General features: G+C 37.2%; 1 protein-coding gene across 16 annotated transcripts in view; it reads right to left on the reverse strand.

Moving 5' to 3' along the window:
* ROBO2 (roundabout guidance receptor 2) overlaps window positions 1–27,830 on the reverse strand; it is a 1,647,790-nt gene that overhangs the window by 160,602 nt on the left and 1,459,358 nt on the right. For all 16 annotated transcript variants that reach the window (XM_027585566.2, XM_027585562.2, XM_035727383.1 and 13 more), the window contains 2 exons: window positions 15,015–15,172; window positions 12,114–12,234 (listed from right to left, as the gene is read on the reverse strand). In XM_027585566.2, coding sequence (XP_027441367.1) covers window positions 12,114–12,234; window positions 15,015–15,172 — 279 coding nt within the window. The remainder of the gene's footprint in view (window positions 1–12,113; window positions 12,235–15,014; window positions 15,173–27,830) is intronic.

Genomic DNA, 27,830 nt, shown 5'->3' on the forward strand with positions numbered 1-27,830 from the left:
CATATCTGCACTCTGAGACCTCAAAATCCCAAGCTGTAAAACAGGCAAATAGAACTTTTCATGGAGAGCTTTTATAACACAAATTTAGAAATAATCCATAAAAACTTGGAAGGGAAAAAAAAAAAAAGGCTGCTCCTAAAGATTTTAGGTAGTCAGAATCAATTAGCAGCTAAGTGCCCCCTCCCCCAAAGATGGCAGAACAAATCTGCATGTTGGATGGAATGATTTAGTATTATCCTTCTTTTTTTAAAGATTTTATTTATTTATTTGAGAGGGAGAGAGAGGAGAGCATGAGTGGGGGAGGAGCAGAGGGAGAGGGACAAGCAGACTCCACACTGAGCATGGAGACTGACCTGGGGCTCCATCCCACAACCCCGAGATCATGACCTGAGACAAAATCAAGAGTTGGTTCCTCAGCCGACTGAGCCATGCAGGCGCCCCTATTTAGTATTATCCTTTTGAACTCAGGACACTCTGTGCTCCAAACAACTATTTTAGCACTGGCTGGTTGATATTGAGCCATTGTTTCTGGCAGCAAATAGGTAACAGGATCAGTACAATATCTCTATATGAGTGCTTGGAATGCTAATAGCACAAATGAATCATTAGCACAGAAAGCAGGATTAACTTTTTCTTTCCAATCATTGGGGATGTTCATCCAATTCATCTAAAAGCTGCAATAACCCAAAGTTAAAAGAAAGCAAAGTTACTGTTAATATGGCTTGAGATTGAGAAATCATCTGTCAGTAGACTCTTCCTGCCCACTTGGATTTTAATGGGTGTGTTGTGCTACAACCTAGCGTATAGAGAGAAGCCATTCCCTCTATCGCTTATTCATTTCGCACATGTTAACACAGCTTTTCCTAAGTCAGGCTTTGAGCTTGGTTTCATCAGAAAAGTGGTAGGATATGAAGCTAGTCAGATAGGGAATGGCAAGACCATGAAGGGCCTTACAGGCCATGTCTAGGAATATGAGTTCTGCCCTGAGAGTGAAAGAGAGCTCCGGGGCGCCTGGGTGGCTCAGACGGTCAAGCGTCTGCCTTCGGCTCGGTCATGATCTCGGGGTCCTGGGATCGAGCCCCACATCAGGCTCCCTGCTGAGCAGGGAGCCTGCTTCTCCCTCTCCCTCTGCCTCTGCCTGCCGCCCCTCCTGCTTGTACTCTCTCTCTCTCTCTGTCAAATAAAAAAAAAAAAAAAATCTTAAAAAAAAAAGAAAGAGAGCTCCTGAATGATTTTAAATAAAGAAGCAACATTTTTAATAACATGTGAAAAAGACTGTGTTGGCAGATCTGTGAAAGATGAGCTATATGAGAAACATGAAGCAGTGAATTAGGTCAAATGGTTTTTGTAAGAAATTATTTCAGCTTCGACTGATACAGTGGTTCTATGGATATGGAAAAGGGAAATCGGAGGGGGAGACAAACCATGAGAGACTATGGACTCTGAGAAACAAACTGAGGGTTCTAGAGGGGAGGGGGTGGGGGGATGGGTTAGCCTGGTGATGGGTATTAAAGAGGGCACATACTGAATGGAGCACTGGGTGTTATACATAAACAAAGACTCATGGAACACTACATCAAAAACTAATGATGTAATGTATGGTGATTAACATAATAAAATTTAAAAAAAAGGGGACAGAATGAAGAGATATCAGAGCTGGGTGATCAATCAGATGTGGAGGTTGAAGAAGAAAAGTCTAGAAAGATCCTCATTTCTATTTAGCAAACTGGAACAGATTGGCAGGTAAAGTACAGATATAGGGTGTGTGTGTATGTGTGTGTACACCCTTTCATCACAAAAAGATGGTAGATATGAGAAAAATGAGCACCTTATGCTTATGCCATAGTGGTCAGGTTTCTGTCAAGTGAAGTTAAATACATTCCTAATTAAGAAGATAAAGGAGGCTATTTACATAATAGAAGGGAAAAGAAAAAAAAAACTTGATATCTATAGATATAGAAAAGCTCTTGGATTTAAAAAAAAATGAATAAAAAAGGAACCAAAAACAACTTCTTAAGCATGGAGAAGATATGAGCCAAGATGTCCATTGACAGCTGAATGGATAAAGAAGATGTGGTGTGTATACACACACACACACACACACACACACACACACACACACACACACACACACACAATGGAATATTATGCAGCCATCAAAAGGAATGAGATCTTGCCATTTGCAATGACGTGGATGGAACTGGAGGGTATTATGCTGAGTGAAATAAGTCAATCAGAGAAAGACATGTATCATATGACCTCACTGATATGAGGAATTCTTAATCTCAGGAAACAAACTGAGGGTTGCTGGAGTGGGGGTGGGGGTGGGAGGGATGGGGGGCTGGGTGATAGACATTGGGGAGGGTATGTGCTATGGTGAGCGCTGTGAATTGTGCAAGACTGTTGAATCACAGATCTATACCTCTGAAACAAATAATGCAATATATGTTAAGAAAAAAAAGAAGATAGCAGGAGGGGAAGAATGAAGGGGGGGAAATCAGAGGGGGAGAAGAACCATGAGAAACGATGGATTCTGAAAAACAAACTGAGGGTTCTAGAGGGGAGGGGGGTGGGAGGATGGGTTAGCCCGGTGATGGGTATTAGAGAGGGCATGTTCTGCATGGAGCACTGGGTGTTAGGCACAAACAATGAATCATGGAACACTACATCGAAAACTAATGATGTAATGTATGGTGATTAACATAACAATAAAAAAGTTAACAAATAAAGTATTTCCAAAATGAAAAAAAAGGAAATTAAATGCAAAACTTCTTTTTAAAAGTAATATGCTAAAATCCTGCCTACTAAAATCAGGAATAAGATGGACATGCCAACATTAATGATCAATAAGAAAGAAAAGAAAGTGTGAGAGTATTGGAGAACAGAATAATAATTTTGATAATTAATAACTGCAACAAAAAAAGAATTACTTAGAATCATTGTAGCAACACTGGCAGTATTGGAAAATGGGTGCTTTTAGGAAAAATTGTGGCAGACTCATATACTACAAAACTAGTAAGTCATTGAAATGATAAAGTTCCCTCTGTCTATCATCTATCTAACACAGAAAATTTTCATGACATGATGCTAACTATAAAGTAAATTGTATAACAGTATGTGAGATTAGTTCCATTAAAACACACATAAATATTTTCAGGCCAGGTTTTTGTACGCTTCCTTTAACATGTTACCTGTCACAAAATTGCAACATATGAATGTAATTAATCCAAAGGGTAAACTTTACATTAGACTTGTTACAAAACCAAAGTTACTAAAAGCAAAGTCGTCTCTTCATCCCGGGACACCATAGGATCCTTGAGGGTTTTTTGGCTACCATATGTGTTCTAAGCCCTACTGTTTTGTATGGAGACATAAATTAGGTGGAAGCACCTAATTTATAATTTCAAGAATAAGGAAGATATAGGCTCCCCTGCTGTTGTTCTGATGAACTCAGCAGGGGTGGACAACTTCGCAATGATCTTTCACTATTCCCTTCTGCCCTCAAGCAGAGTCTAGTTGCTTAGCAACTAGATAACCACAGGAGAGTATGTGGTATAGAATTTTTGGAAGCCTAACATTGGCTCATGATGGAAAAGTAACTCAATTGATAGGAAAGAAAAAAGAAAAGACAATGCAAAGAATAAGCCAGATAAAAGTCACTTGCACATATAGGGCACATCAAGATGGGTTTTATACTTGCGTATCTTTGGTTGTACCTTCCAACAAAGTGACATTGACATTGACTAATACATTAGAGTTTGGTCATAACTTTTAAAGTATTATTCTGGGAATTTCCATAGCACCCATTACAATAATTATCTCTAAATTGTATTATTCACTATTCTAATTGTTTTCTGCTAATTATCCTAAAATCACCTTCTACCTCAATTTTAACCACCTACAAAAAAACACTTCATTAAAAACTGTAGGTGTGCCTAACATTTATTTAAATGGAGATACGTTTTTTGTAAGAATTATTTTCCAGTTTCCATAACTAGACTTTATTTCCAGAAAATCTGAGAACCAGAGACATGAATACTAAAGACTAAAGAATTTGTCCAGGTAGAAAACACATTTTTGAAGGCTTTGCCACTGCAGTGGCTATTATTATCATGAGCCAAACATAAAGCCATGCCTCTTTCAGACACAAATTGCAAAAATTACAAGGAAAAGTCTTGGGGTTTACTGTTTTGTGTCAAAATCATCTGCAAATAAATGTAAAGTTATAAGGATTAGAAAGTAAGTTGATTAGTAATCACATTCGATACCCATTAATGCCCATGGAGTTTGTACTCTATGAAGCCTTGTGGAATTAAAATAAATTTATATGAAAACATCTTGAACTACTAAATCATAAGCAAACTTAATTTTGAGGCATGTAAAATAAGGTCACTGATTTTTCCATGTTATCACCTTATGTCTGATCACATATTGAAAATCAGGGGGAGAAATCTCAAAGGCTGTTTTCTGACTGCTTATCAATTAGAGTCCCTCTGAATGCCCTGATCCCTAATTATATAGCCATGGAGTGATCAGAGGCAATGTCTTTGCCAATGCAATTAACATTTTTTTTTAAATGTGAGATTAAATGGATTGGAATCACCTGCATAACGTGCTTACAAGGTTAATCTCTCTTGAGACAGTAGTGTTGTTTAGCAGCGTGGTACTATGCAAAATACAGCTTTCAAGTAGTCAGGTTAATTTAGTTTCAAATTGGCATTCTGGAAAACGCAACTCCGTGTGTGGCTGTAATAAAATCAAATGCCAAGTCTCACTATGGTTATGTGAATAATGTTCTTAAAACAAAACGTTCACTTTCATACAAAATACAGTAAGTCTGAAATGCGGTTGCATAATATCTCTTAAGTTTCTTATTTACATGCGACAAAGAAGGAAATTAAATCCCCAGTGAACAAATTTCTTTTCTCAACTGTAGGCAGTCTTTGACTATGGCTATAAAATTGGCAATGGCTACGTCATGACAGCTGTAACTAGGATTATCTTAACAATTTTTAAAATAAACTTTGACATTCGGAAAGTGGTGTTGCAGCAATAATTATGTAGGTAGAGTCCTTTAAGTCCAATACAACCAAAGCTATGCAATAGAAGGACAGTAGAGCTACCCAGTGCTTGTAAACCTTATCTTTAACTTTACCTGACCCAGAAGTACTCGCCACCCTATGGTGTCTATTAAATCGGAAAGTCAGATGGCTGGCCTTAGTATGTCTCTTTTTATTTAACTGGGCATGCATGAGGGGACGGGGTTATGATAGCCATTGAATGTGAATTATTGTGCCCTTCCAAAACAGACTGGATGATAATGATCAGTCTGTCTGAATGTGATTAAATTAAGCCCGGCTGCATTAATTTCTTTTCTTGCCAAGAATTTTCTTTGTCTGAGAGAAACCATCCTGTGAGGCAAAGACAAACATAGGTAAGTGTTTTCGGAGGGGAAAATGCCTCTCTCACCATATTTTAGAGGCAAAGTTTCATGCTATTGCTGATAACGTGATGCAAAAGGTCCCCTGGGAGCAGGGCACATGTCTAGTCATCTTACTACTTTACTAAATATTTGAACAGGGCCTGGCACATAGGAGGTGCTCAATAGATGTTTGTTAAATGAGGTAATGGATAAAAAATAATTTGCTGTTCTGAAGTCTGTAAGTAAGTATTATTAAAAGAACTATATTGCTCTCAAACATCTTGATTTTAATGATGACTTATATTTGAAATTCTTACATGAAGGCCACAGGTTTTCAATAAAACTTGGATATTTCTAAGGTTTGGTTCTCTTCTCTCATAGCTTTGTCTCCCAGTATCTCAACTACGTTCAGGCTACCACCTATAATCTCTCCTCTAATAATTGAAAATCAGCATCACCAGCCCCATCCTCTGTACTCATCTCCAATGAAATGGCGACTTCCCAATTGGATTACCCTACCATGAAAGCCATCAATTGACACAGAGATTCCAATAGTTTTTTTTTTTTTTTTGTATGAACAATAAATCACTTGCCATTTGAAAAACGCCTCCAGTGTAAAAGATGGAACAATGTAGGGAAGGGTGTGGGGAGGAAGTCAGAAGAAATAAAAGCAGGAAGCATCACAAGAAAATTTTATTTGAAAAAAGGGTTAGTAGAATCCTAAAATGCAAGAGAATTTAAGCTATCCATGAAACAAGAACAGAATATTATCAATAAGGAAGAATGAAAGAAAAGAAAGACCTGGGAGGTTTAACATCAAATTAACAAATACATGTTTGACATATAAACTGAATAAAAAAGATAGGAGAGGAAAACTCACTGAATTATTTAGATAGAGAGTTTTTAGATTATAATTGCTCACCAAGGGTCCAGCCAGTAAAAGGAAAAAAGTGCCAAAGCAAGGCATCATATTGAAACATTTCAAAACACTGGAATACATATAGTACTAAAACTTGAACGAGAAAAAAAAAAAGAGAGAGAGAAAACTGATCATGTAGGAGTCAGAAGCCCAGTAGACTTCTAAGAGCAAAAGCAGAAGCTGAATGATTTTAGAATGGTGATTTTAATATCCTGAGCAACACTTTTGTGAAGTAGAATTTTATAACTAGCCAAAGTATCAATTAAGTTTCAGAAAGAATCCATGCATTTTTGCCCTTATTTGCTCTAAGCTCCAGTCAAAGAGAAGGCAGGACAGGACTTAACCAAGACAGAAACAAAGGTAGAGAGCAGGAAACAGAATCCAGCATGAGAGAAAAGGGGAAATAAATATCAGCATGAGCTTCCAGAGTAGATCTAAACTAGCCCAGTCAGACTGGCAGGAGGTCTGAGGCCTCCAGGAAGGCTGTAGCAAGGTGGGGGGGGGGACTTAATAGCTAAGTAGAATTTAGAGGATTTTGAACCTTCCATTAGCGGTTTCAAGAACTCATGACAGATGTAGACAAACACACGTAGAAGAAAAAAAATAGGTTTATTACTAACTCAAAGAAGAACAAATAAGTGCCAGAAAAGCCATCACAATAGCATAACACTAAGCTCAGTCCATATTTACATGGCTATAATAACTCATTCTGAATCTTAATATAACCAATGTTTCTAAAATCAATACACTGAAGGGCAGATAGAAGGGGGAGCGGAGGTGAGAAGGTGGGAAAGGGGATGTAAGTGGGCCAAGTCATTGTCTTATAAATAGGAAGTCAAAATAGTGTATAAAACTGCAGAATAAGGACATATTTAAAAATATGGAAATAAATCCCATAAGAAAAAGATAAAACAGGCTTGTAGAAATGCTCAAAGATGAGGAGTGTGTGTGTGTGTGTGTGTGTGTGTGTGTGTGTGTGTGTGTGTGTCTGTATGTGTGTACTAGAAGGAGGGGTAGCGATAGATATTTCTGTATTTCATTGTAAGTATAGTAATACTTCTAATGTCTAGTGGAAGTATAACATATGAAATCTTTTTTTCATGGATTACTTTGATAAGCATTTCTTAAAAATCATTTGGGGAACAAGACACCTGGGTGGTCCAATCAGTTAAGCATCTGCTGTAGGCTCAGGTCATGATCTCAGGGTCCTGGGATCATGCCCTGCGTCAGGCTCCCTGCTCATCAGAGAATCGGCTTCTGCCTCTCACTCTCCCTCTGTGCACGCTCTCTCTCAGATAATAAATAAAAATCTTTTAAAAATATAAATAAATAAAAAATAAAAATCATTTCAGGGGCATCTGGGTGGCTGGGTGGATTAAGTGTCTGACTTCAGCTCAGGCCATGATTTCATGACCTGTGCTCAGCGGGGAGTCTGCTTGTCCCTCTGCCCTCTCATGCGCTCTCTTTCTCTCTCTCTCAAATAAATAAATAAAATCTTTAAAAAATAAATAAATAAAAATCATTTGGAAAAAAATTATGTTATTTTTAAGTGACAGTTAAATTTTGGATAACAGATAGCCCAAACTTACCCATAATTAGAAATTTAATTATGTAATTCTAGTTTCTCTGACTTCAGGATCTTTAGTCGTTAATTAACATATGTAAAGTGCTAGGGAGTATTCTTTATGAAGGCATCTGGAGTGTGCCATAGATTTTAGTGTCCATTAACACTATGATGCCTACCTCTTAATTTTAGATTTGGTACTGCCCACTTAACTAAGCTATTATGTATGGCCAACAAATATTAAAGGACAAACAGAATAAATGATGCATGGCGGATGGCAGAGTATATTTTGAAAATGAAGTTACACTGATCTCTTTGTCTACATAAGAGATCTTTAAAATATAAGCTGCAATTTTCAAACTAAAAGAACAAAAAAACAAAACAAAAACTTCTAAGTTCAAGCCTACTTACTAAAGAACCAAAATACTTACCAAAGGCTTTTGTATTTGCCATGACCTATTACACCTTTTGCTGTTTTTCTTGCCATTTAGAATTGAATTATACTTTTTGAACAATTAATATTATCAGTTACTTTTTCTGTATAACATATTTTAAAGATGGAGTTGCAAAGGACAAGTAAAAATTTTCTGTTAGCTACGGAGGGGTTATAGTAGCCAAATTTTTTATTTAAAGCAGAATTGCTGGGGCACCTGGGTGGCTCAGTTGGTTAAGCGACTGCCTTCGGCTCAGGTCATGATCCTGGAGTCCCGGGATCGAGTCCCGCATTGGGCTCCCTGCTCAGCGAGGAGCCTGCTTCTCCCTCTAACCCTCCCCCCTCTCATGTACTCTTTCTCTCTCTCTCAAAATAAATAAATAAATCTTTAAAAAAAAAATAAAGCAGAATTGCTGCTCACTGAGAGGGAGGGAGGGGTAAAGTGTAGCCAGTTATACATTTATAAACCCTAGGTCAGAAATAATAATATCTAACAACAATGAAATATAAAGAAGTTTATTAGAAAACATGTACTGGACACAAAAGCATCAAAATAACATAAAGAAGCCCCCCCTATTCATAGCACACTAGTTCTTTTCTCTCAGAATTGAGCAAAGTACAGAAGGGACCGTTCTCATGCAATCCTGGTCATGTCCTTGATTTGGACAATCACTACTGATTTTATGTTTTATTTCTGGGTTTGGATGTTGTTTTCTTGTCAGTAATGGAGATTTTCGGTCTTTTTCTTCAACTTAATATTGTACTTATAACCCCTTGGGTCGGTTCTGACTAGTTTACACCATCAGATAAATGTTCTCAGATTCTTAAATCAATTCTTCCAGAGGTATGGCCACTAGACAAATTCAATCTTTTTGGTTTATAGCTATTTTCAAAATAATTTAGAAGTTCCACTGTAACTCCTGACATATTTAAGGATCTCCTGTAGTTCTCATCACGTCTTTAGGGAGCGTAGGGTGAATATTTCATAACACAGTCACATTTTGGTAAGTCTAATTGCTTGGATAATGACTTTAAACCCTTTCAATTTCCTTCTGAAGGCAGTATGTACTGTTATAATGCAACATTTTTCTGTTCCAAAGCTTGTGGCAGTTACAGAAAAATAGTAATGAGTGTTTCTTTAAATAGAACAGCTGTACTTGTGGGTTTTCAATGCTAATGTTCAGTGACCACTAATTTTATATCTTGCCAGGCAAAACTGTATTTTATTCATTATGGAGTGAAACACATTTTGAGACTCTTAAGGATGACTGCATGAAATTTAAGGACAAACTGATACTTGTCTGAGCTCTGCAGGACAGAAATTTACATGCATACTTTGAACAATTTTATTTTTACTATTCAATTCCTTTAATGAATTATGGGATTTCTCCTGGTTCTGTCATTTGGGACTTCAAGCTGCTTAGTATCCATAAGGAATATTACCAGAGATTACTCGGTACTCAAAGTGATTGGAAAGAGAGGCCTGCACTTGAGTACATATTCACAAAGCACATCTTAACACTCTAAATGTAATGGAAATCATAATATGGCTCTTTTGCATAGTAGCATTCCCATTACACCACGGGATGGCCCATCTCAAACTGCAAAAGAGATTTCTTTCAGAAAGTATGCAGGATTCTGATGCTACCCTCAAACATGTTCTGGAGTAATGACCATCAATAAAATCTTACTGTAATTCATAGAACCAGAAGATAATTTTGCTGGCACAAAAAATTATTTAAAAATCACACTTATCTCTTGTGTTTCAAAAAAAAATCACATAATATGGGGTGCCTGGGTGGCTCAGTTGGCTGGGCATCTGACTCTTGACTTCCACTCAGGTCGTGATCTCAGGGTCTCATAAGCCCCATGTTGGGCTCAACACTGAGCAGGGAGTCTGCCAGTCTGCTGGAGATTCTCTCTCCCTCTGCCCCTCTACCCACTAGCACACTCATGCTCTCTATCTCAAAAATAAATAAATAAATAAATAAATAAATAAATAAATAAATAAATAAAATCTTTTTAAAAAATCACATAATATCAACAACAGTTAAATCTTTTAAGATAGATACATACACACACACGTATGTATGTGTGTGTATATATGTATGTGTTTGTATACACGTGTGTGTATGTGTGTATCCATACAGAGACTTAAATGGTATTTCAATGACTTCTAAAGGAATGTTTCATTTTCCAATATCTTTAGGATCCCTATTTTCCCTAATTTTCTGTAATTTTATTTCTCTTTCAATTTTCCACAGCTGCCTTATAGTATTTTCCTTTTTTGTTTACTCTGACAGATTTATTATCCTCTCTTTTCTCCTTCCTAATGCTCTCTCCACAATTTCTCTGAAACAGATCTAATCAAGTTTTTTTTTTTTTTTTTTTTAAAGTAGGCATCATACCCAGTGTGGAGCACAAAGTGGGGCTTGAACTTCTTAGATCAAGACCTGAGCTGATATCAAGAGTCTGACGCTCAACTGACTGCCACCCAGGTACCTCCAGATCTAATCAGGTTTTAGGCCATTAATCATATTACTCCAATAAAAAGTCCCTTGGTTCTTAAATCAAAAAAACACGAATATCATCGCAATGAAGTAGGGAAGTTGAAGGGGCTCCATTTTAGAAACCTCCATCTCTGCTGTTTTTCTGTGAGGCACCATTTACTCATGTTCCATATTTTGCCTCTGAATAAGCCAAAGCAGCTCTGTTCCCACTTGAAGGGGGAAGCAAGAAGGTTAATCATTCTCTGAGTTTTTGTCTTAGGTCCCAAACACCTGACAACATGTAACGAGAGCCAGATCCCAAGCAGGATCCAGGGTATTAGCTTCCAACAAACCTCAGCTGATAATGGCATCAATACCCCTAGCTTCGGTCATTTATGGAATAACACCTATTATTCACCCAACACTTGCCTATGATTGACCCTACCCTGGATTCCTGGAGGAACACATACCCTATACCCTTTTCTAATATAAACCCTTAGCCATAAGCAACAACAAAACTCATTCTTCTCTCCTTTCTGAGTCTCTCAGACACTTTGTCTGCTATTCTCTGTCTGTCACTCACACTATTCAATAAACTCTATTTTCACTTTCTCTGGCTCACGTTTGATTTCTATCCTGTGTGAAGCGAAGGACCCTCTTGGCTGGTCCTGTGGGATCTTCCCCTGGGTTCTTGGACCCAGCCTGCCTACATCAGCAAGACAGTTTATTTGTTGTTGTTTTTTTTTTAATTTGGATTACATGTATGTATTTGTGTGTGTGTGTGTGTGTGTGTGTGCAGCTAGCTAGTTCTTTAAACCACAAGCTATACTCTAAATATTTCAATTTGAACATTTTCAAAGTAGAAAACAAGTGAAATGTCTTTGTACTTCACTAATATAAAACAAGAAAACCAAAAAACTTATCCTCTATCTTGCACATAAAAGATACTTGATAAATATATCAGTGAATAAATTTTAGACAGATATAATATCTCAAACCAAATTTGAGAAAGATCAAGTTTTTACATTCTGATAAAAGGCAAATCCTATAAATATATATGAATAAAGTAAATGAATTATTGTTTAAAAAGTTCTATTTTTCTTCAGATGGAAGATTTCATCTGAAAGACAGAACCAGAAAACAAGGCAAATCTAGTCCTTCACTACTCACCGTAAGTCATAAGTATCTTTCCCTATACGACCTGGTGTTTAGTATCAACAAATACATTTAACATCAAAGGGAAAGTATATATAAATAGCAATTTATAATTTAAAAAAGAGTTTTACCAAAGACAGTCAGCTCTGCTGGATCACTGTCTCTTTCTCCCACCATATTGGTGCCAACACAGGTATACATCCCTGCATCACTTTTCCTGGTATTGGAGATCATCAATTTTCCACCACGGATCTTTTAAAAAAAAAAAAAAAAAAAAGAAAAGAAAAGAAAAAGAAAAAAGAGGAAGGGAAAAAAGAAAAGAAAAAAAGAAAGGAAAAGAAAGAAAATGTAAAGTAAAATAAACAGCAAAGAGAAGGTGACTAATAAATAATTTTGAATATTTAAGCAGAACATCTTTTTTCTTAAAGGAAATAGCTCAGTGTCTAAGATACAAAACTTTCCCCCTATTTTGGCATCTGCTTGTGTTTTTTCTTCTCTTAACTTCTCCCTCAGGATAAGCCTTCATATTACCTTTCTAGAAAATGCTTTTGGGCATTCTTTTTCTTTCTTGTCTGGTCCTATTTTGACTTTTGTGACTGCTTCCACCAAGTTCTAGTGGTTGTCTTCACTCTGCAGTAGGTTGAATGAATTGCTATTGATATTTGTCATCAGAAAGAAGCACTAGATAACCGTTTTTGGTACTATAATGAAATTGAACTGACGCAGAGGGATTTAACAAGCATTTACTGAGTACCTCTATGGGCTGGGCAGTGTTTTAGACATTTGAGATTCAGGAGTAAACCAAATAATAATAAACCTCTGCCTTCATGGAGTTTAATTTCAATTTTTAGCATTAATTGTCTGTCTCACCTTGATGGTATGTATAAGATAATTTTTGAAGAGGAGGGCAGGTTTGATAAAAATAATTTTTTTAAATGATGAGAGTATGAGTTGGTGTAAATCATTGGCTTCTAATAGGTGCTTCCTAATTGTTTCTTAAATGAGAAGCATTTATTGACCAAATAAACCAATGTAATACGTTAAAATGTCTATTTGTTAAAGAGCATATTGAAGCAGAATTAGATTTTTAGTATGTGTATCACCAACTCATGGCTTCTTTTCCAATGTTTTTCTTTATATTTATGTAATTCAACAATCTTAACATCACAATGACTGAATGTTCTTAAAGAGATAGGAGAGAAGAACGTGTTGGTTTCCTCTGTTAATTTTTATCTCACAGGCAAACAAAACCCATGTAGGTATGTTCTCAACGGATATATTTCAGGCTCTGAAACTTGTCATGTCACAGAAAGGGACTTTCAATTTCATTTTTACATGGGAAGGACAGACTGCCAACCTGTTCTTAATTATGTGCTGTGGAGTATAATAAACTGTAGGTTATAAAAATGGCCGTGGAGGCCATTTCTCCTCCCCCCTGAAACTGAGTTTGGCAATATAACTTGATTTGACCAATGAAACTAAAGCAGTGTTTCAGCAGATGAAAAGTATTCTCAAACCGAGACTTGTCTTTCCTTGCTGGAATCTTGAGACCACCATGGGAACCAGTCTGAGCTGGTCTGCTGGAAAATTAGAGGCCAAGAGAAGAACCAGGATGCCCAGCTGAGTATAAGTCAATGGCCAGACATGTAAAGTTACCCTAGATCATCCAGCTGCCAGCACATCTTTTAAACAGGCCACAGAAGCATGAGAAAACCTAGCAAAGATCAGCCAAGCTGGCCCAGAATAAAGAAGTGTCATCTTACCCACAGAATAATAGTCTAAATAAAATGGTTATTATAAGTCACTGTATTTTGTGGTGGTTTGTTTTAAAGCGAAAATTAAATGATGCAAACATGAACTAGAAACCCTTCAACAGTGATTTTACTCTATCACCAGGAGTATATTTTCATGTTTGGTATCTAAGCACAGACCATTGAGAACCAAATTCTCCCTGGAATGTAGCTCCTCATGGTGTCAAGAGTTCAAGCCAGATTCACATGAATATATATTGTGATCTCTTATATGGCCTATTCGGTTATGATGTAACCACGATGCATACATTAAAAAAAATCTTCATTATAAGATATTTTTAAAGATAATAGACCCTAGACTCTATGGACTTTTTATAGAAATGGCACATTTGTTCAGTTAAATGAGACATTATTTAAAGTAAAATATATTTATTCTCAATAATTGTACTGAATATAAAAATTATACTAAGAATAGCATCAGAAGTTTGAAGCATTATCTACTATTTCAGTGAACTGGTTCCCATAAGCATCACAAACAAACATTGACTGGATCCTCTAAAACTATAAAATAATTATATGCCATTCCCTTCTCTACCTCTTTACAATGTTCTGGGTGTCTCATTCCGATATTAATCAAGTGATGAACCTAATCATCAATATTCCTTGAAAGCAGACTATTTTTCTACAAGAGCTAAACTGCAGAATCAAAAAAGACACATTTACTTGGATTTTACTTTATACCTCTTAAACTTTTAAATGAATTCATGTAAAAAATTTAGTTATAAATATTAAATTTGAAAACTGGAAAAGGTGCTTGAAGTACTCATTACCTCATATTACCTTCTCTTATAATTTTGAAAATAAGTGCCAAAAGAAATGGTCTCATTAATATGGCTTACAGCCATCATTTACCCTTTATCACTCAAGTGAAACTACATAATCCAAAGATGCATTTGAGATGTTAAAAAGAGCTTTGTCATCTTTGTACTGCAAAGACATATATATCTTTACATATTCATACATATTTACATATTCATATCTTTTCATATTCAGATTGGTACAAATATTAATATATCATCTACACTTGCTTTCTATAATTTTTGTGTCTTTGAGGCCTCATCCTAAAGTTTTAGTTCTCGGTTTTTCTTTTTCAGTCCTTTCAATGCAGTGTGAATGGTCATTAGCATTCAGTACAGGTCTACAATTTTATTGGCAATAAAATATATCCATTTGAAGACTTGAGAGTCAATCTCTGTAAGCATTCATTTTAATTTAACTCACACTTATTCTTTCTTCCTTGTCATCAATTCGAACTTTGTCTTTCTTCCAGTAGATGGTGGGTTCCGGGTGTCCCCTGGGAGGCTGGCACTCCAAGATCGCAGGTTCTCCAGCAGCCACTACGACATCTGTGGGATTTTGCCGGAAGTCATCTCGTAACACTAAAGAAAAACAATTGTAGTGAAAGAAAACTCAATGACAGTAACTTTAGCTTTCTCTTCCAAAACGTAACTTCACGTCTTACTTACTTTGTTCTAATAAAAATTAAATATTTACCCAGAAACATAGCCATGCCCATCTTAAAACAGTCTAGGGCCAACCTCAATGTTCAACAGGGAAATGGCTGACTGTAGGATCAGGTATCTTTGCTATAAAATCTGCTTTAAAATATAAGAAAAGTCTAAGGAAAATAAATACTCATGATATAGTTTTGAGATTTAATACTCAAGGTACAAAATTGTTTATGCAGTATGATCCCATTTTCTATAAAGAAAAAGCATATATACATAATATGTCTATAAAAGCACGAAATAAATCATCAAGTTATACTTAAAACCCCAAAACAAGTCATGTGCACATGGTCTGTGAGCACGTATGCATTATCAGTCTGGGAGGGGAAACGGGGTGGGGACTCTTTGAGAATGCCCTTTCTCATGACATGAATATAGACAAGATCCACACTGTTTTCATTACACTTCAGAAGATGGACTCATTGTTCACCCTGCAACGCACTAACACCCACATACACAGGGCTACATTTTCATTCTCCGTGCATCTCCACCTGCCAAGCGACATCTGGGCAGCGTGACATTCAGAGCAGAGATATTCCTTATAGCAGTTCGGCCAGTCTGAATTTCCCCTCCTTTCATTAGAAGAACAGCAGGTTGGACCTCCATTGTAACCTCTGAAAATCTGGCATGCCTGGCTCTCCAAATGTCACCTGTCTATCTGTGTGTACTTTTCTTTGGCTGGCAAGATGAAAAGCCTTGAGAAATGACTTGACCCTATCAGATTGCAGAATGCTGGGCTTCTTTAGCAAATAAACTATTTTAGGGGAAACAGTCAAAAAAAGTAGTTGAGACCGGGCCCATACCATATACCTCAACTACCTCTGCTTTTTCTAACTGCCTTGACCTTCCTATTCCTTTGTATTCCAACACCGACAACTTTATTTCCTAAGTGCATCGAAGGGAAAACACACACACACATGCACATACAGTGTCTTATATCCACGTCTATACATAAATTGGTTAAGCTGTTTGAAATCAAAATTAGGTAGCTTCTGCTAGCCTGTTACGTGAATCCTCTGCTACAAATGTGGATTGGGTCACACCAACTGCCTTTGATGTCCTATAGTGAGACCTACTTCAGCACTCTGCTCCTTTGTTGGGCAAAGTCTCTAGGTTAATTGTCATTCTCCAAATAAATAAAAATTCCCTGGCCTGAAAATAGCTCGAGAGAGACAACTGAGTGACTTTTAGGGCTTTTCTTCTCTTGTCTCTTGCAACACATCCTTTAACAGGGGTTTCCATCTTAATGAAGTCACGGCCTTTCCGAGATTAGAGAACCTCGTCTCCTATTGAAGGAACAGTAAGAAAGAATTCAGCACAAATTGCTCACTCTCAGTTTATAAGCTGATTAATTTACTGCTTTTGCTGCTAAGGAAATGTGTTCCATTTTAGCACGGTGAACTGCACATTTTTGGTTCTCTTGTCTCACTGGCAAGAGAGGTGTGATTTATATGCATAAGGATTTGCTTCTGAATGGGCTCAGAGAAGTGTGCATTTAAATGTGACATGCAGGCAGGGGGATGGGAAGGGGTTAACACTGTGGGTTCCCTTTTGCAGGTAAATCCTCCTGGGAAAGCAAGCTGGTGACTCATTTATATTCTAAATACAGAACAGCTGCCTATTTATGCAATGTTAAGACATGCAAAAATATGGTAACAGAGTGGTGAGCACCCCAACAATATCCGGAACTGGCAACAAATGGTGTTTTGGCAGGCCCTCAATCTGTTCCAAAATGACACATCTGGCCAGTTGAAGGACCTTCTCTAGAACTGGTCTCCTAACAAATGACATGCCAAAAAGGTACTTAAGGCCATTGCAAATCATTCAGAAACACAGTGTTAGATCAATTTGCAACAAGCCAAATTAAGAAAAAAAAAAAAAAATAAAGGTCCTTTGACACGGAGGACAAAAAGGAGAAAAATATCATAACAAACTAAGGACTGCTACTCTTAAACAATATAACATGTGTTTATGGCATTCACAAAAAAGAAAATGACTCCAATTTGCAAATGAAGCCAAGAAATCTAAGATCAACTATAATTTAGGCTTTCAGACTATTCACCCAGAGAGTAGGGTGAGATAATAGTATAATTGGTACTGTACCCTCTTCAACAGGGAAAATGCTCTTTGGGGTTTGTATAGCATTCAGTTAATTCATTTTTTTGCTTAGTGATACCATTTCTTTTACCCTAAGTCTTTGAGGTAATAAAATGGGTTTCTTCTTTCCCTCAAAGAAAACAGTCAAGGGGAACACATCCTTTTCATTAGGTCCTAGCACAGAAGACCGAAAACTTACTCTTAGGGAAAAGTAAAGCCATTTTTACTCTTTTCCCAAACTGTAAAAAAGGATAGTATGTTCTGATATTTGCTAACATGTTTCTGAGGTTTGTAGATCCATTCCTTAGTATAAGCAAAATAAAATGAAATAGTATCTATTGTTTCCAATTTTTGTGCTAATTTTTCATTTCTGTCTTGGATTTTGCCCTATATTTTATTGCAGGTGATAAAGAAAAGAAAGTATTCCTTATAGTAAAGAATTCATGCATTTTGGATGAAGGGAACTAAAATGGTCCTGTAAATGTAGAAAAGCAAGACAAGTCCAAATTAAGTCTGTATTTTTTTTCTCCTGAGCCCCTATTGTAGAAAGAATTGAGAGCGACATTTTTGATGTGGCTTGACAAGTAAGCCAAAGCAAGGGTAAGCAGCAGTATGTGTAATGTGTAACTAAAGCTCCAAACAGGTCTTTAAGTAGAGTGAAAAGAAATCAACCTGATTAACTGAGAAAAGAATCTGGTTACAATGATAAAAGCTTAGAGGGCAATGGTAAGTTACGCTTTCAGAAAAAAAAAAAAAAGATATAACAAGTATACCCTTTTGATACAGCATTTCCTTGTGAAGCTAAATTTAGAACACAAGGGTTCAAGTCTCCATGGGGGGAAAAATCTCATTGGCTAGAATCGAAATATTCATTTCTGTACATGAGCCAAAAACCACAAATGTTTGAGTTCACCCAGCTACTCCTAACCCAGATTAGATTTGCATTCTTTTTACATTGACATGCACTGTAACTTAGAAAGTTATTCTGGAAGATCAGGAAGTTCTGAACTACTTGTGTGTTTGATAAAATATAGTTCATAGTCATGACATAAAGATTTGTAACAAATTAATTCAGTTCTCCAGGAACATATTGAAGAAAACAATGTGCTTGGCACTGTCCTATAAAATGGTTAGGAAATATATTTTTATTTTTTATTTTTAAAGATTTTATTTATTTGACAGAGAGAGAGACACAGCGAGAGAGGGAACACAAGCAGGGGGAGTGGGAGAGGGAGAAGCAGGCTTCCCTCAGAGCAGGGAGCCTGATGCGGGGCTAGATCCCAGGACCCTGGGACCAGACCTGGGCTGAAGGCAGACGCTTAATGACTGAGCCACCTAGGCGCCCCAATGGTTAAGAAATATAAGACAAGAATGACATGATAATGCCTGTGGTAAGTTTTCTTCTAATATCCTTCAATGATCCCTCCCTCCTGGCACTTATTCTCTTGTGTCATCTCCTCCCCTTTACTGTGGGCTGGACCTAGTGACTTGTCTTTACTGAATAGATGATTGCAAAGTGATGGAATGTCACCTCCAACATTAGGTTATAAATGATTGTAACTTTCATCTTTTTTGCTCTCTCTCTTTGTCTCTGTGTCTCCCTCTCTCTCTTCATGGGATTCCTCTGATCATGTAAGATACCGTGTTTCTCAATGGAGAGGCCCATTCGACAACAATCTAAAGGCAGTTTCCAGGCAGCAGCAAGCAAGGGACTGAGGCATTCAGTCCAACAACCATGGAGGACCCAAATCCTGCCAACAACCACGTAAGCTTGAGAGCAGAAACTTTCCCATCTGCGCCTTCACATGATACCATAGCCCTGACCAACACCTTGACTGCAGCATTATGAGAGATCCTACAGCAGATGACTAACTTAACTCCTATCTGGGTTCCTGATCCACAGACAGAGAATAAATGTTTGTTATTTTAAGTCATGGAGTCTTGTAGTTTGTTACATAGCAGTAGGTAACTAATATAATGCCCTACAAGAGTTTTAGATCTAGTTGTACCTTTAGAGCTTACATCTCTGATTCCTGTCTCCTCATAATACCATCTTCTTTCACCTCCAACCCCTCTCCTTTCTGTCCCAAATCAACAGTCCTCAAGAATTTTAAAAATAGGGCGCCTGGGTGGCTCAGTTGGTTGGGCGACTGCCTTCGGCTCAGGTCATGATCCTGGAGTCCCAGGATCGAGTCCCGCATTGGGCTCCCTGCTAGGCAGGGAGTCTGCTTCTCCCTCTGACCCTCTTCCCTCTCATGCTCTCTATCTCTCATTCTCTCTCTCCCAAATAAATAAAATCTTAAAAAAAAAGAATTTTAAAAATAGATATTTCATGTTTTACATCTTTATGTATTTTATAAAATATTTTATATTTTTTACATTTTTATTTTATATTTTGCCAACAAAGGCAAGGCAAATCATTACTCAGACACTTTCATGTTAGTTTATTAAGTTAGATTAGCAGTAATAGTGAGATGAGGCTACGTGATTAAGAGACCAAAGATGTATTTCTGAATTACAAGGTACACATGCTTCAGAGTAGTTATTAGAAATATAGAGACTAAAAATACTACTGATAAAAGTAGTCATACACACTATTGGATAAAGAATACCATCCACGACAAACTAAATCGATCATGAGAAAGGTAATCTAAAAGGAAATTATAATTAAAAACATTGTTAGCAGCAGTTGAAACTGATAGCAACTCAGAGCGACACTGATAATAAGGCTTCTTTGCTGGCAGGGTTTCTCTCTGTAGGTGCCCATGAGCTGTCAGAGGTGTGTGGCTCAAGACTTCTCAGTCGAAAACGTACAGAGGAACATCTAATTATCAATGTACATTAGCATTTGGTGGTCTTTCTGCTTGGAAATCTCCCCCAGATTCCCCTTTGTTTCCTTACTTTTTCCTATTTCTTCCTTCAGACGCATACCATTCCTTCAGTGTCAGCTTCAGACTTAGTCATCTGAGTTTTTCCTTCTATGCTTCCACTGGACCAGGTGACCCTCTAATGGGCTCCCATCTTGAAGGACAGGAGAAGACCTCATTGAATTTCCTTGATTGGTTGACTGAAGTGATGAACTCCTCTTCAAGAGGTGTGTTGCAGTCTTTTTCTCATATCAAATAAACCACAACATTTTGTTTTGTTTTGAAGCCACATTTTAATTTGATTTTAAAATGTCAATTATGAAGAACCATTTAAGTTGGTTGGATTTAAGGGATAGCATGCCTACCTACAAGCTCATATATCTCTAAAAAAAACCCCAGGCAGTTCAAGAGGGTCAGAAATCAATCAGTCAATTACACAACAGATTTATGCCAACCAGTAAAACTGTTAGATCAAATTACACTGTCAGTATTCTAATGGACTAGAAACAATGCGATAGCCATTCCTACAGCTGGTATGTATTGTTTCCCTCTCCCTACCGCCACTAGCATCACCACCACCTAACACCACGGGGAATGAGCAGGTGTAAGGCCAACCAGCCTGAATGAAGCTCAAGTCTTCTATGCTACTTCTGAGGAAAGAACACTGTCTCTTCCTGCTGTACTGCATGACTGCTGTTGATCACCATGCTGTTACCCCAGGGGGAGCTCCAGCCTCAGGATGAAATTGAGGCTATGCACTTGAAAAAAATCTGGGTTCTTGATGACCTATCTGGACAAATAAATCTTGAAGACTGTACTAAATCTGGACTTTCTAGTTACATGATCTAAATACATTTTTTTTCATACTTAGAACAGTTTAAATTGAGTTTCCCCTTTCAACTAAAAGCTCCCCACTGACAAGCTGTAATAATTCTGCATTTTTCTGAAGTTTCAATGATGGAAAGACCAAATAAATCAAAAGAGGAATCGTCATTCACAACAAATTATCTTATTATATTTGGTACATTCAAACAAAATAGGGGCAGAATGGACAGACTAGCCACTGGTTAAATAGATGATAAAATCTGATATTTAGGGGACAAGTTGTAAGTGGTTTCTTCTGCACAGAAGGGGAACGAGAAAGAAAGAACTCAGTGGGGAGACATCCTGCTACCGCTGTGCAAGCTGACACTCTGGCACCTCTGAAGCATCCTAACAATTCCAAAATGAACCGCTCTCACCCCCCATCTCTACTACGACTCCCGCTGCAAGCAAATTCACTCAGCAAATGATCCAGATAAACCACTGATATGCATTGGAGCATGCTGAATAAACAAGGATGCCCTGTGACTTGTTCATTTTCAAGTCATAGCATTTTGGGAAGCCTGGTATCCTGCAGGGAATAAAACACACAAACACACAATTCACAAGAGGAAGCGCCCGCTCCAGGTTTCTTAGCTAGGCCTTTATTCTTGAATCCCTTTTTTTAGTCCTGTTCTGTCCTCACCAGCAATGTAATTTGAAGGGCTGCTCAGAGTGCCAAGTCTTCCTTAATGTTTTCCATTAATGTTTAAAACTTGCTGAAGGATTCTTAGAAATTGCATGGAAACGTCTTGCTCTCTGTAATTTGTATCCGTAACCTCTGTAATGCATATGTTCTCCTTGGGGACCGAGTGTTGAGATCATTCATAAACTCTTGGATCGCATGTGGCACCGCAAACTGGTGACATCTGACCACGGCAGACTCTGAGACCTGTCTCTGGTAATCATTTCCTTTGGTTTGAGTTAAGGAGCCGGCAGTTGGCATACCTTCAACACTTGGAAGTCTTATTTTTGGCAAAGCCTAGCATCTGATATTTGACAGGCATCTGCATACTCTATCCGTTAGCTTAGGAGGAAGTTGTGGATTGGAGCTAATTAATGTTTAATCAGCTCCTCTTTTTTCTTCCTTAAAGTGCCTTCGTCCACAAAACTGTTCATGTGGGATTAATGTCTCCAGCATCACAGAGAGCTCCAAGGAATAAGAGTGTCTTAGAGATGCATCTAAATATAGTATGCAAGAGGAGGATGGTGTCTAGAACAGCAGGTATTAGCCTAAACATGTTCAAGGCAAAGCCTTCCTCTATTTCGAAGAAAAACCTCCTCTCAACACCCTCAAAATATTCTGCTCTATTACTCAAATAACTTCTTTCTAGCACCTGCCCCATTTAGGGCTAATTATAGTCTTGGTTACAGAGGTGCCTACAACTCTGGGCAATGGAAAAAACAGCACATTGAATTCAAAATACAGAACTACACAGGCTAGCACTTAAAAAAAAGCATTAAGTAATGTTTCTCAAGATGGTAACAAGGGCCTTCCTGGCTCAGGTGAAGGAACGCGTGAATTGTGATCTCAGGGTAGCAAGTTCAAGCCCCACATTGGGTGTAGAGATTACTTAAATAAAACTTAAAAAAGAGAAAAGATGGTAACAAGAGGAAATACCAGATTTTTCAAGCTTATAATACTGCCTCCTACTTTCTCTAGATCTGGGTTTGAGTATAAACAAACAAACAATCATGATATCTTTACAGGATTTGTATTTACAGGATGATTACAAATAGCCATCTGTCTGCTTCTAGCTTTTCAATCTGGTTCATGTCCCATGAGCCTCAAGTCTTTAGCCAAAGCAGTTATGCTCCTAGGTATCAGGAAGGCTTGTTACACTGCTTTGCACAATGCTTTTTTTGCCCTTACTTCCCATTTTTCTTCCACATCCCTCTCTTTCTCATCCTTTTCATTTAACCCTCACTATTAGACCAAAGAAAATAGAAGTTTGAGAAGACTGACTATCATATATATAGATATGCAAAAAAAATTAAACACAGTATATTTAAGTGTACATTTAAATTTAAAATAAACATAAGTATATATTTAAATTCTAACTTCAGGATTCATCACTGCTTTATAGCTACATCTGTCAATTTGAATAAAGGAATAAGGAGAGCTATCAAATAATTATTAATGTGCTGATTTATTCTGGATCCCAATAGATTAATGCCTTCCTCCCGCCTTGTTAGTCCTTATCTGAAGGTATTAGCTTTTACAGCATTCTAACACTGCATAGTTCACAGAGGTACTCAATCTCAACAGCATCTTCCTGTCATTCTACCCTGTCCTAGTATCAACGGGTTATTGCTCCAATATTTCTCTCCCATGGTGTATTCTGATGTGCATGATCAACATGAATTACAATGCCAAGTAACTGCCAGATGTCATGAGTTATAAACTCAATAGTCTAAGGATTATTACACATTAGGGCACCCTACAGTGCAAGGGTGTCCTGGAATTTATGTGTTATTTATTACCTATTGGCAGGGTCTCAAAGTAATCTCACCCCTGCTGATGAAATGAGGGTTGGAAGGAGAAGAAGGTCAAGGTCAACCTTCCTTGTCAAGAATGCTAGTTACTTCGAAACTACTGTTGCTTTATCTTTTTTCCCCCTCTACCTGAAACTCAGTGAAATTTCTGAATAAGAAGAATATATATTATAATGCATCTATGGACTTTCAACTTAATTTTGCTGATTTCACAATTTTCATCATGTCGCCTATTTTGACAACACATTTCATAACCATAACTGCTAGAGGTTTGATTTAGAGGATACCTGTGAGCCCCACCATAATTCATAAACTTAAAAATGACCTCTTTTGAAAGCACACTGTTTATTTTCCTTTTTTTTTTTTTTCACATAACAGGAACATAGACCAAAGACTAACAGTGTGAGACTTATTTAAATTTTTAATGCAACAATGAGAACATTTTTTAAAAATCATGTCCCACAAGCCTGTGGACTCTTCAGTCTTCCTCATCCAATATTCTAAGATTTGCATATGTCCACACCACAAAATATGGTCATTATTCTAAGCTGTCATGAATTTTGCTGAAATTGATATAATATGACATCCTATATTCTTCTAGAAATGTTCTATTTGATTACTACATGACACAAAGCTTGAAATGTTTCCTAATCCAGAATATGGCATATTTATTTTCAAATTGGCTGATTAAAAAAAGCTCTATCATCTCTCTCTTCTATCCCAAAGGCCCAGTAACCTTCTTTTCTTTTGTCACCAAATGAAATCTGAATGCTGCAGTTAACATTCAGTAATCTCATTACCGATCTACCATAAGTCTTCAAAAGCATCACCATGTTTTGACAGCTGAGCAGGACAAGAGGAAGCAAGGAGCATATCCAAGCACTTTTTATGAATGCAAATGTGCTAAAGACCACATTTAAATTATTTCAGAAAACTCATATAACACCACTGACAACAACTGGAAGACAATGTACTTAACAATTTTTGTTGACCTATGAAAAGCACAATTTGTCTTATCCCTGATGCTAGGTCCACAACCCACCCCCACTCCACCCATTGCCATATACTCTGTACTCTATGAAAAGAAACTGATACCAAAGAAACAATAATGAATATCTTTTCAGGTGTAAGTAATACTGAGTTCTCATGATAAAAATTTATTGTGTGTTTTACTGAAAAGTGTTTAAATATTTAAACATTCACGTATACTTTAATCAAAACTTCGTATCTTATATGAAACTGGAAAGATGTCATCTTAATGGGGTGCCTGGGTGGCTCAGTCGTTAAGCGTCTGCCTTCGGCTCAGGTCATGATCTCAGGGTCCTGGGATCGAGCTCTGCATCGGGCTCCGCATCTGGCTCCCTGCTCCGTGAGAAGCCTGTTTCTCCCTCTCCCACTCCCTCTGTTTGTATTCCCTCTCTTGCTGTCTTTCTCTGTCAAATAAATAAATAAATAAAATCTTTATAAAAAAAAGATGTCATCTTAAGCATGGAGGTTTTTAAAAAATCCCTCTCTTCCTCTGACATAACCTAGAGTCAGCCTTGGCCAGCCACAGGCCAACCTTGGCCATGCTCAGCAAGAAGGGAATAAATCAAATGATTTTCTGAGTCTCTGGCTATATTTTTATTCTCTGGGTTCCACTGTTATTGTGAGGACAGGGACTCAGTACATTTTCATTCCCAAATTAAGACAAAGAATAAACAGAGCCACTTCCTGCTTGGAGAGGTGCCAACTCCCTACGCAGAAATAACTACCTTGTTGCATGTGATTGTTTTAGCTTCTCTACCTGAGAGGGTACCAAAACTTGGTAAGTAAGAGTTATCAAAGAGTCTATCAAACCTTCATTATTTTGTCTTAATCAAGGCTATCTGTGATACCAGGTGATTAAAATTAACAAATTATTATAATCTCAAATTTTGGTCATTTTCATGCACCAAATATCAACTGCTTTACTCCACTCTTCCCCAAAACTGTCTATAAATGGTAAAATTAGAACCATTTCTTGATGCTGTCAATGAGCAGTCAAATTTATAACTATCCTGAATATCCTACTTCCTCTCCACCATTTGCCCAGTTGCTTTCGTAGGACCTGGAACTGGCATTTAATTTATGCTTCTGAAACGACCACTAGTTAGCAAGGAGGCAATATGGCATTGTGGTTAAAATAACGGATTTAGTAAGTGGCCTGGGTTTGAATCTCAGTTCTGCTACTTTACTAACTGGATGGTCTTATATAATCTCTGAGCTTCTTCATCTGTAAAATGGAGATAATAAAGCTTATGTCTTTGGATGTTATGAAGAATTAAAAAAAGTGGTCTTTGTAAACACACTGAGACATAATGGAAGGACCTCATAAGTGAGAATTATTATTGCTACTGGGAATTAGAAACACTGGTAAATAAAAAGGACCTTGCAATTGGGATTTAAATATAATAGTATAATCCAAAATCAAATATATTTAGGTATTTATGTTATGTTATAAAGCATTAACAGGACAATAAAATGTCATTGATTCCTCCCAACTGAAAAGTTCACATTTGCCCAGTAAGTTTTACCCAGTTCATCTTTAAAAGGTGATTTTAACATAACATTTAATTTTGCTTTGTTCAAATGATACCAGATAAATTAGAGATTCTTCACTTTCCAATCAGTTCTAGTTATAACTACATCTTTTGTTTAACAGAAGAGTTTTCCAAATCAGTAACTTGTTTTTTTTTATAATTTTTAAGTAATCTCTACACCCAATGTGGAGCTCCAACTCACAATCCTGCGATCAAGAGTCATATGCTCCAACAACTGAGCCAGCCAGGCTCCCAACACTTCTTTCTAATTTGATAAGTATGTACGCATATTTTATTGTTGCAAGGTGCTATGCAGCACACTGAGGAGTACAAGAAACTTTAAGCCGAGATCTTGACTTCAGGGAGCTCAAGAGATTTATATATAACTCAAAATCTACAATCTGAAAGAAAGAAAAAAAAAAAGCATGCAGTAACTACATTGAGAGGTACACTGAAATTACATTAAAGCCCAAAGGAGAGCAACATTGCATTCAACAAGGAAGGCATTTTAGAGGAGCCAACTTCAGAGTTGGGTTTGGAATATGAGGCATATGCTTTAATTAATTACAAAAAGAACAGAAACATTCTGGAATGTGCTTGCATGCACATTAGTTTCTCAGGAAGAACACCTGAGAAACTAATAATAACAAACACCTTTGCAGAGAAAAACAAAACTGGGAAGTAAAAGATGGAAGGGGAAGACTTCACTATATCCACCTTATACTTTTTGATTTTACAACATTGTTAATGTAGTAATTATTTATTAATATTTATATTTAACAACTTATGAATAAAAATAAAATCGACTATGTGTGTTTTCAATGTATATGCTCTGTCCCAACTGGATTCAACAGAGCTGTAAAGAGGGTATGGAAACCTGGTTTTTCCCAAGAGTCACTTAGAGACATAAAGTCCAAGTTTATAGAAGAATGGCAGTTTGGAACATAAATGTCAACAGAATATCTGTAGGATGATGATAAGGCTGACCTTAGAGATCAAAACATATAATTTGATTAATTATCTCTTTTCTAAGATAGAATAAAAATTCAGAAGACTTGAATGTTGAGAGGGTCTCTTCTTTTCATGGAAGGTTAATTGAAGCCCTACTATCAGCTTCATTCTCTGAGATATGAAGCTGACGAAGATGACAACATTTTGATCCAGACCTAGGCCTCTTAGTGCCTGTATAGAGGACTGGATAAAAAGCATGGAAGTTATGGAGGAAGGAGTAAGTAGTGGTGACTCTGCTCTAGTTGAGAGAGGCTTGACACCATCACATATTAACTGTCTTCACAGAGTGCTTAAAAGCCAAAATATCATTTACTTAGAAAAAAGTTCTTCAACTTTCCCAAATTGTAAGTTGTGGATCTATAAACCCACTTTAAATATGTGAATCAAGAAAATTATAGGGCACCTGGGTGGCTCAGTTGGTTAAGCGACTGCTTTCGGCTCAGGTCATGATCCTGGAGTCCTGGGATCGAGTCCCACATCAGGCTCCCTGCTTAGCATGGAGTCTGCTTCTCCCTCTGACCCTCCCCCCTCTTGTGCTGTCTCTCTCTCTCTCTCATTCTCTCTCTCTCAAATAAATAAAATCTTAAAAAAAGAGAAAATTATAAAGATTCTTCCTTTAAAAATAAAAACTTATCT

Source organism: Zalophus californianus, chromosome 1, assembly GCF_009762305.2.
Source record: "Zalophus californianus isolate mZalCal1 chromosome 1, mZalCal1.pri.v2, whole genome shotgun sequence".
Classification (NCBI taxonomy): Eukaryota; Metazoa; Chordata; class Mammalia; order Carnivora; family Otariidae; genus Zalophus; species Zalophus californianus.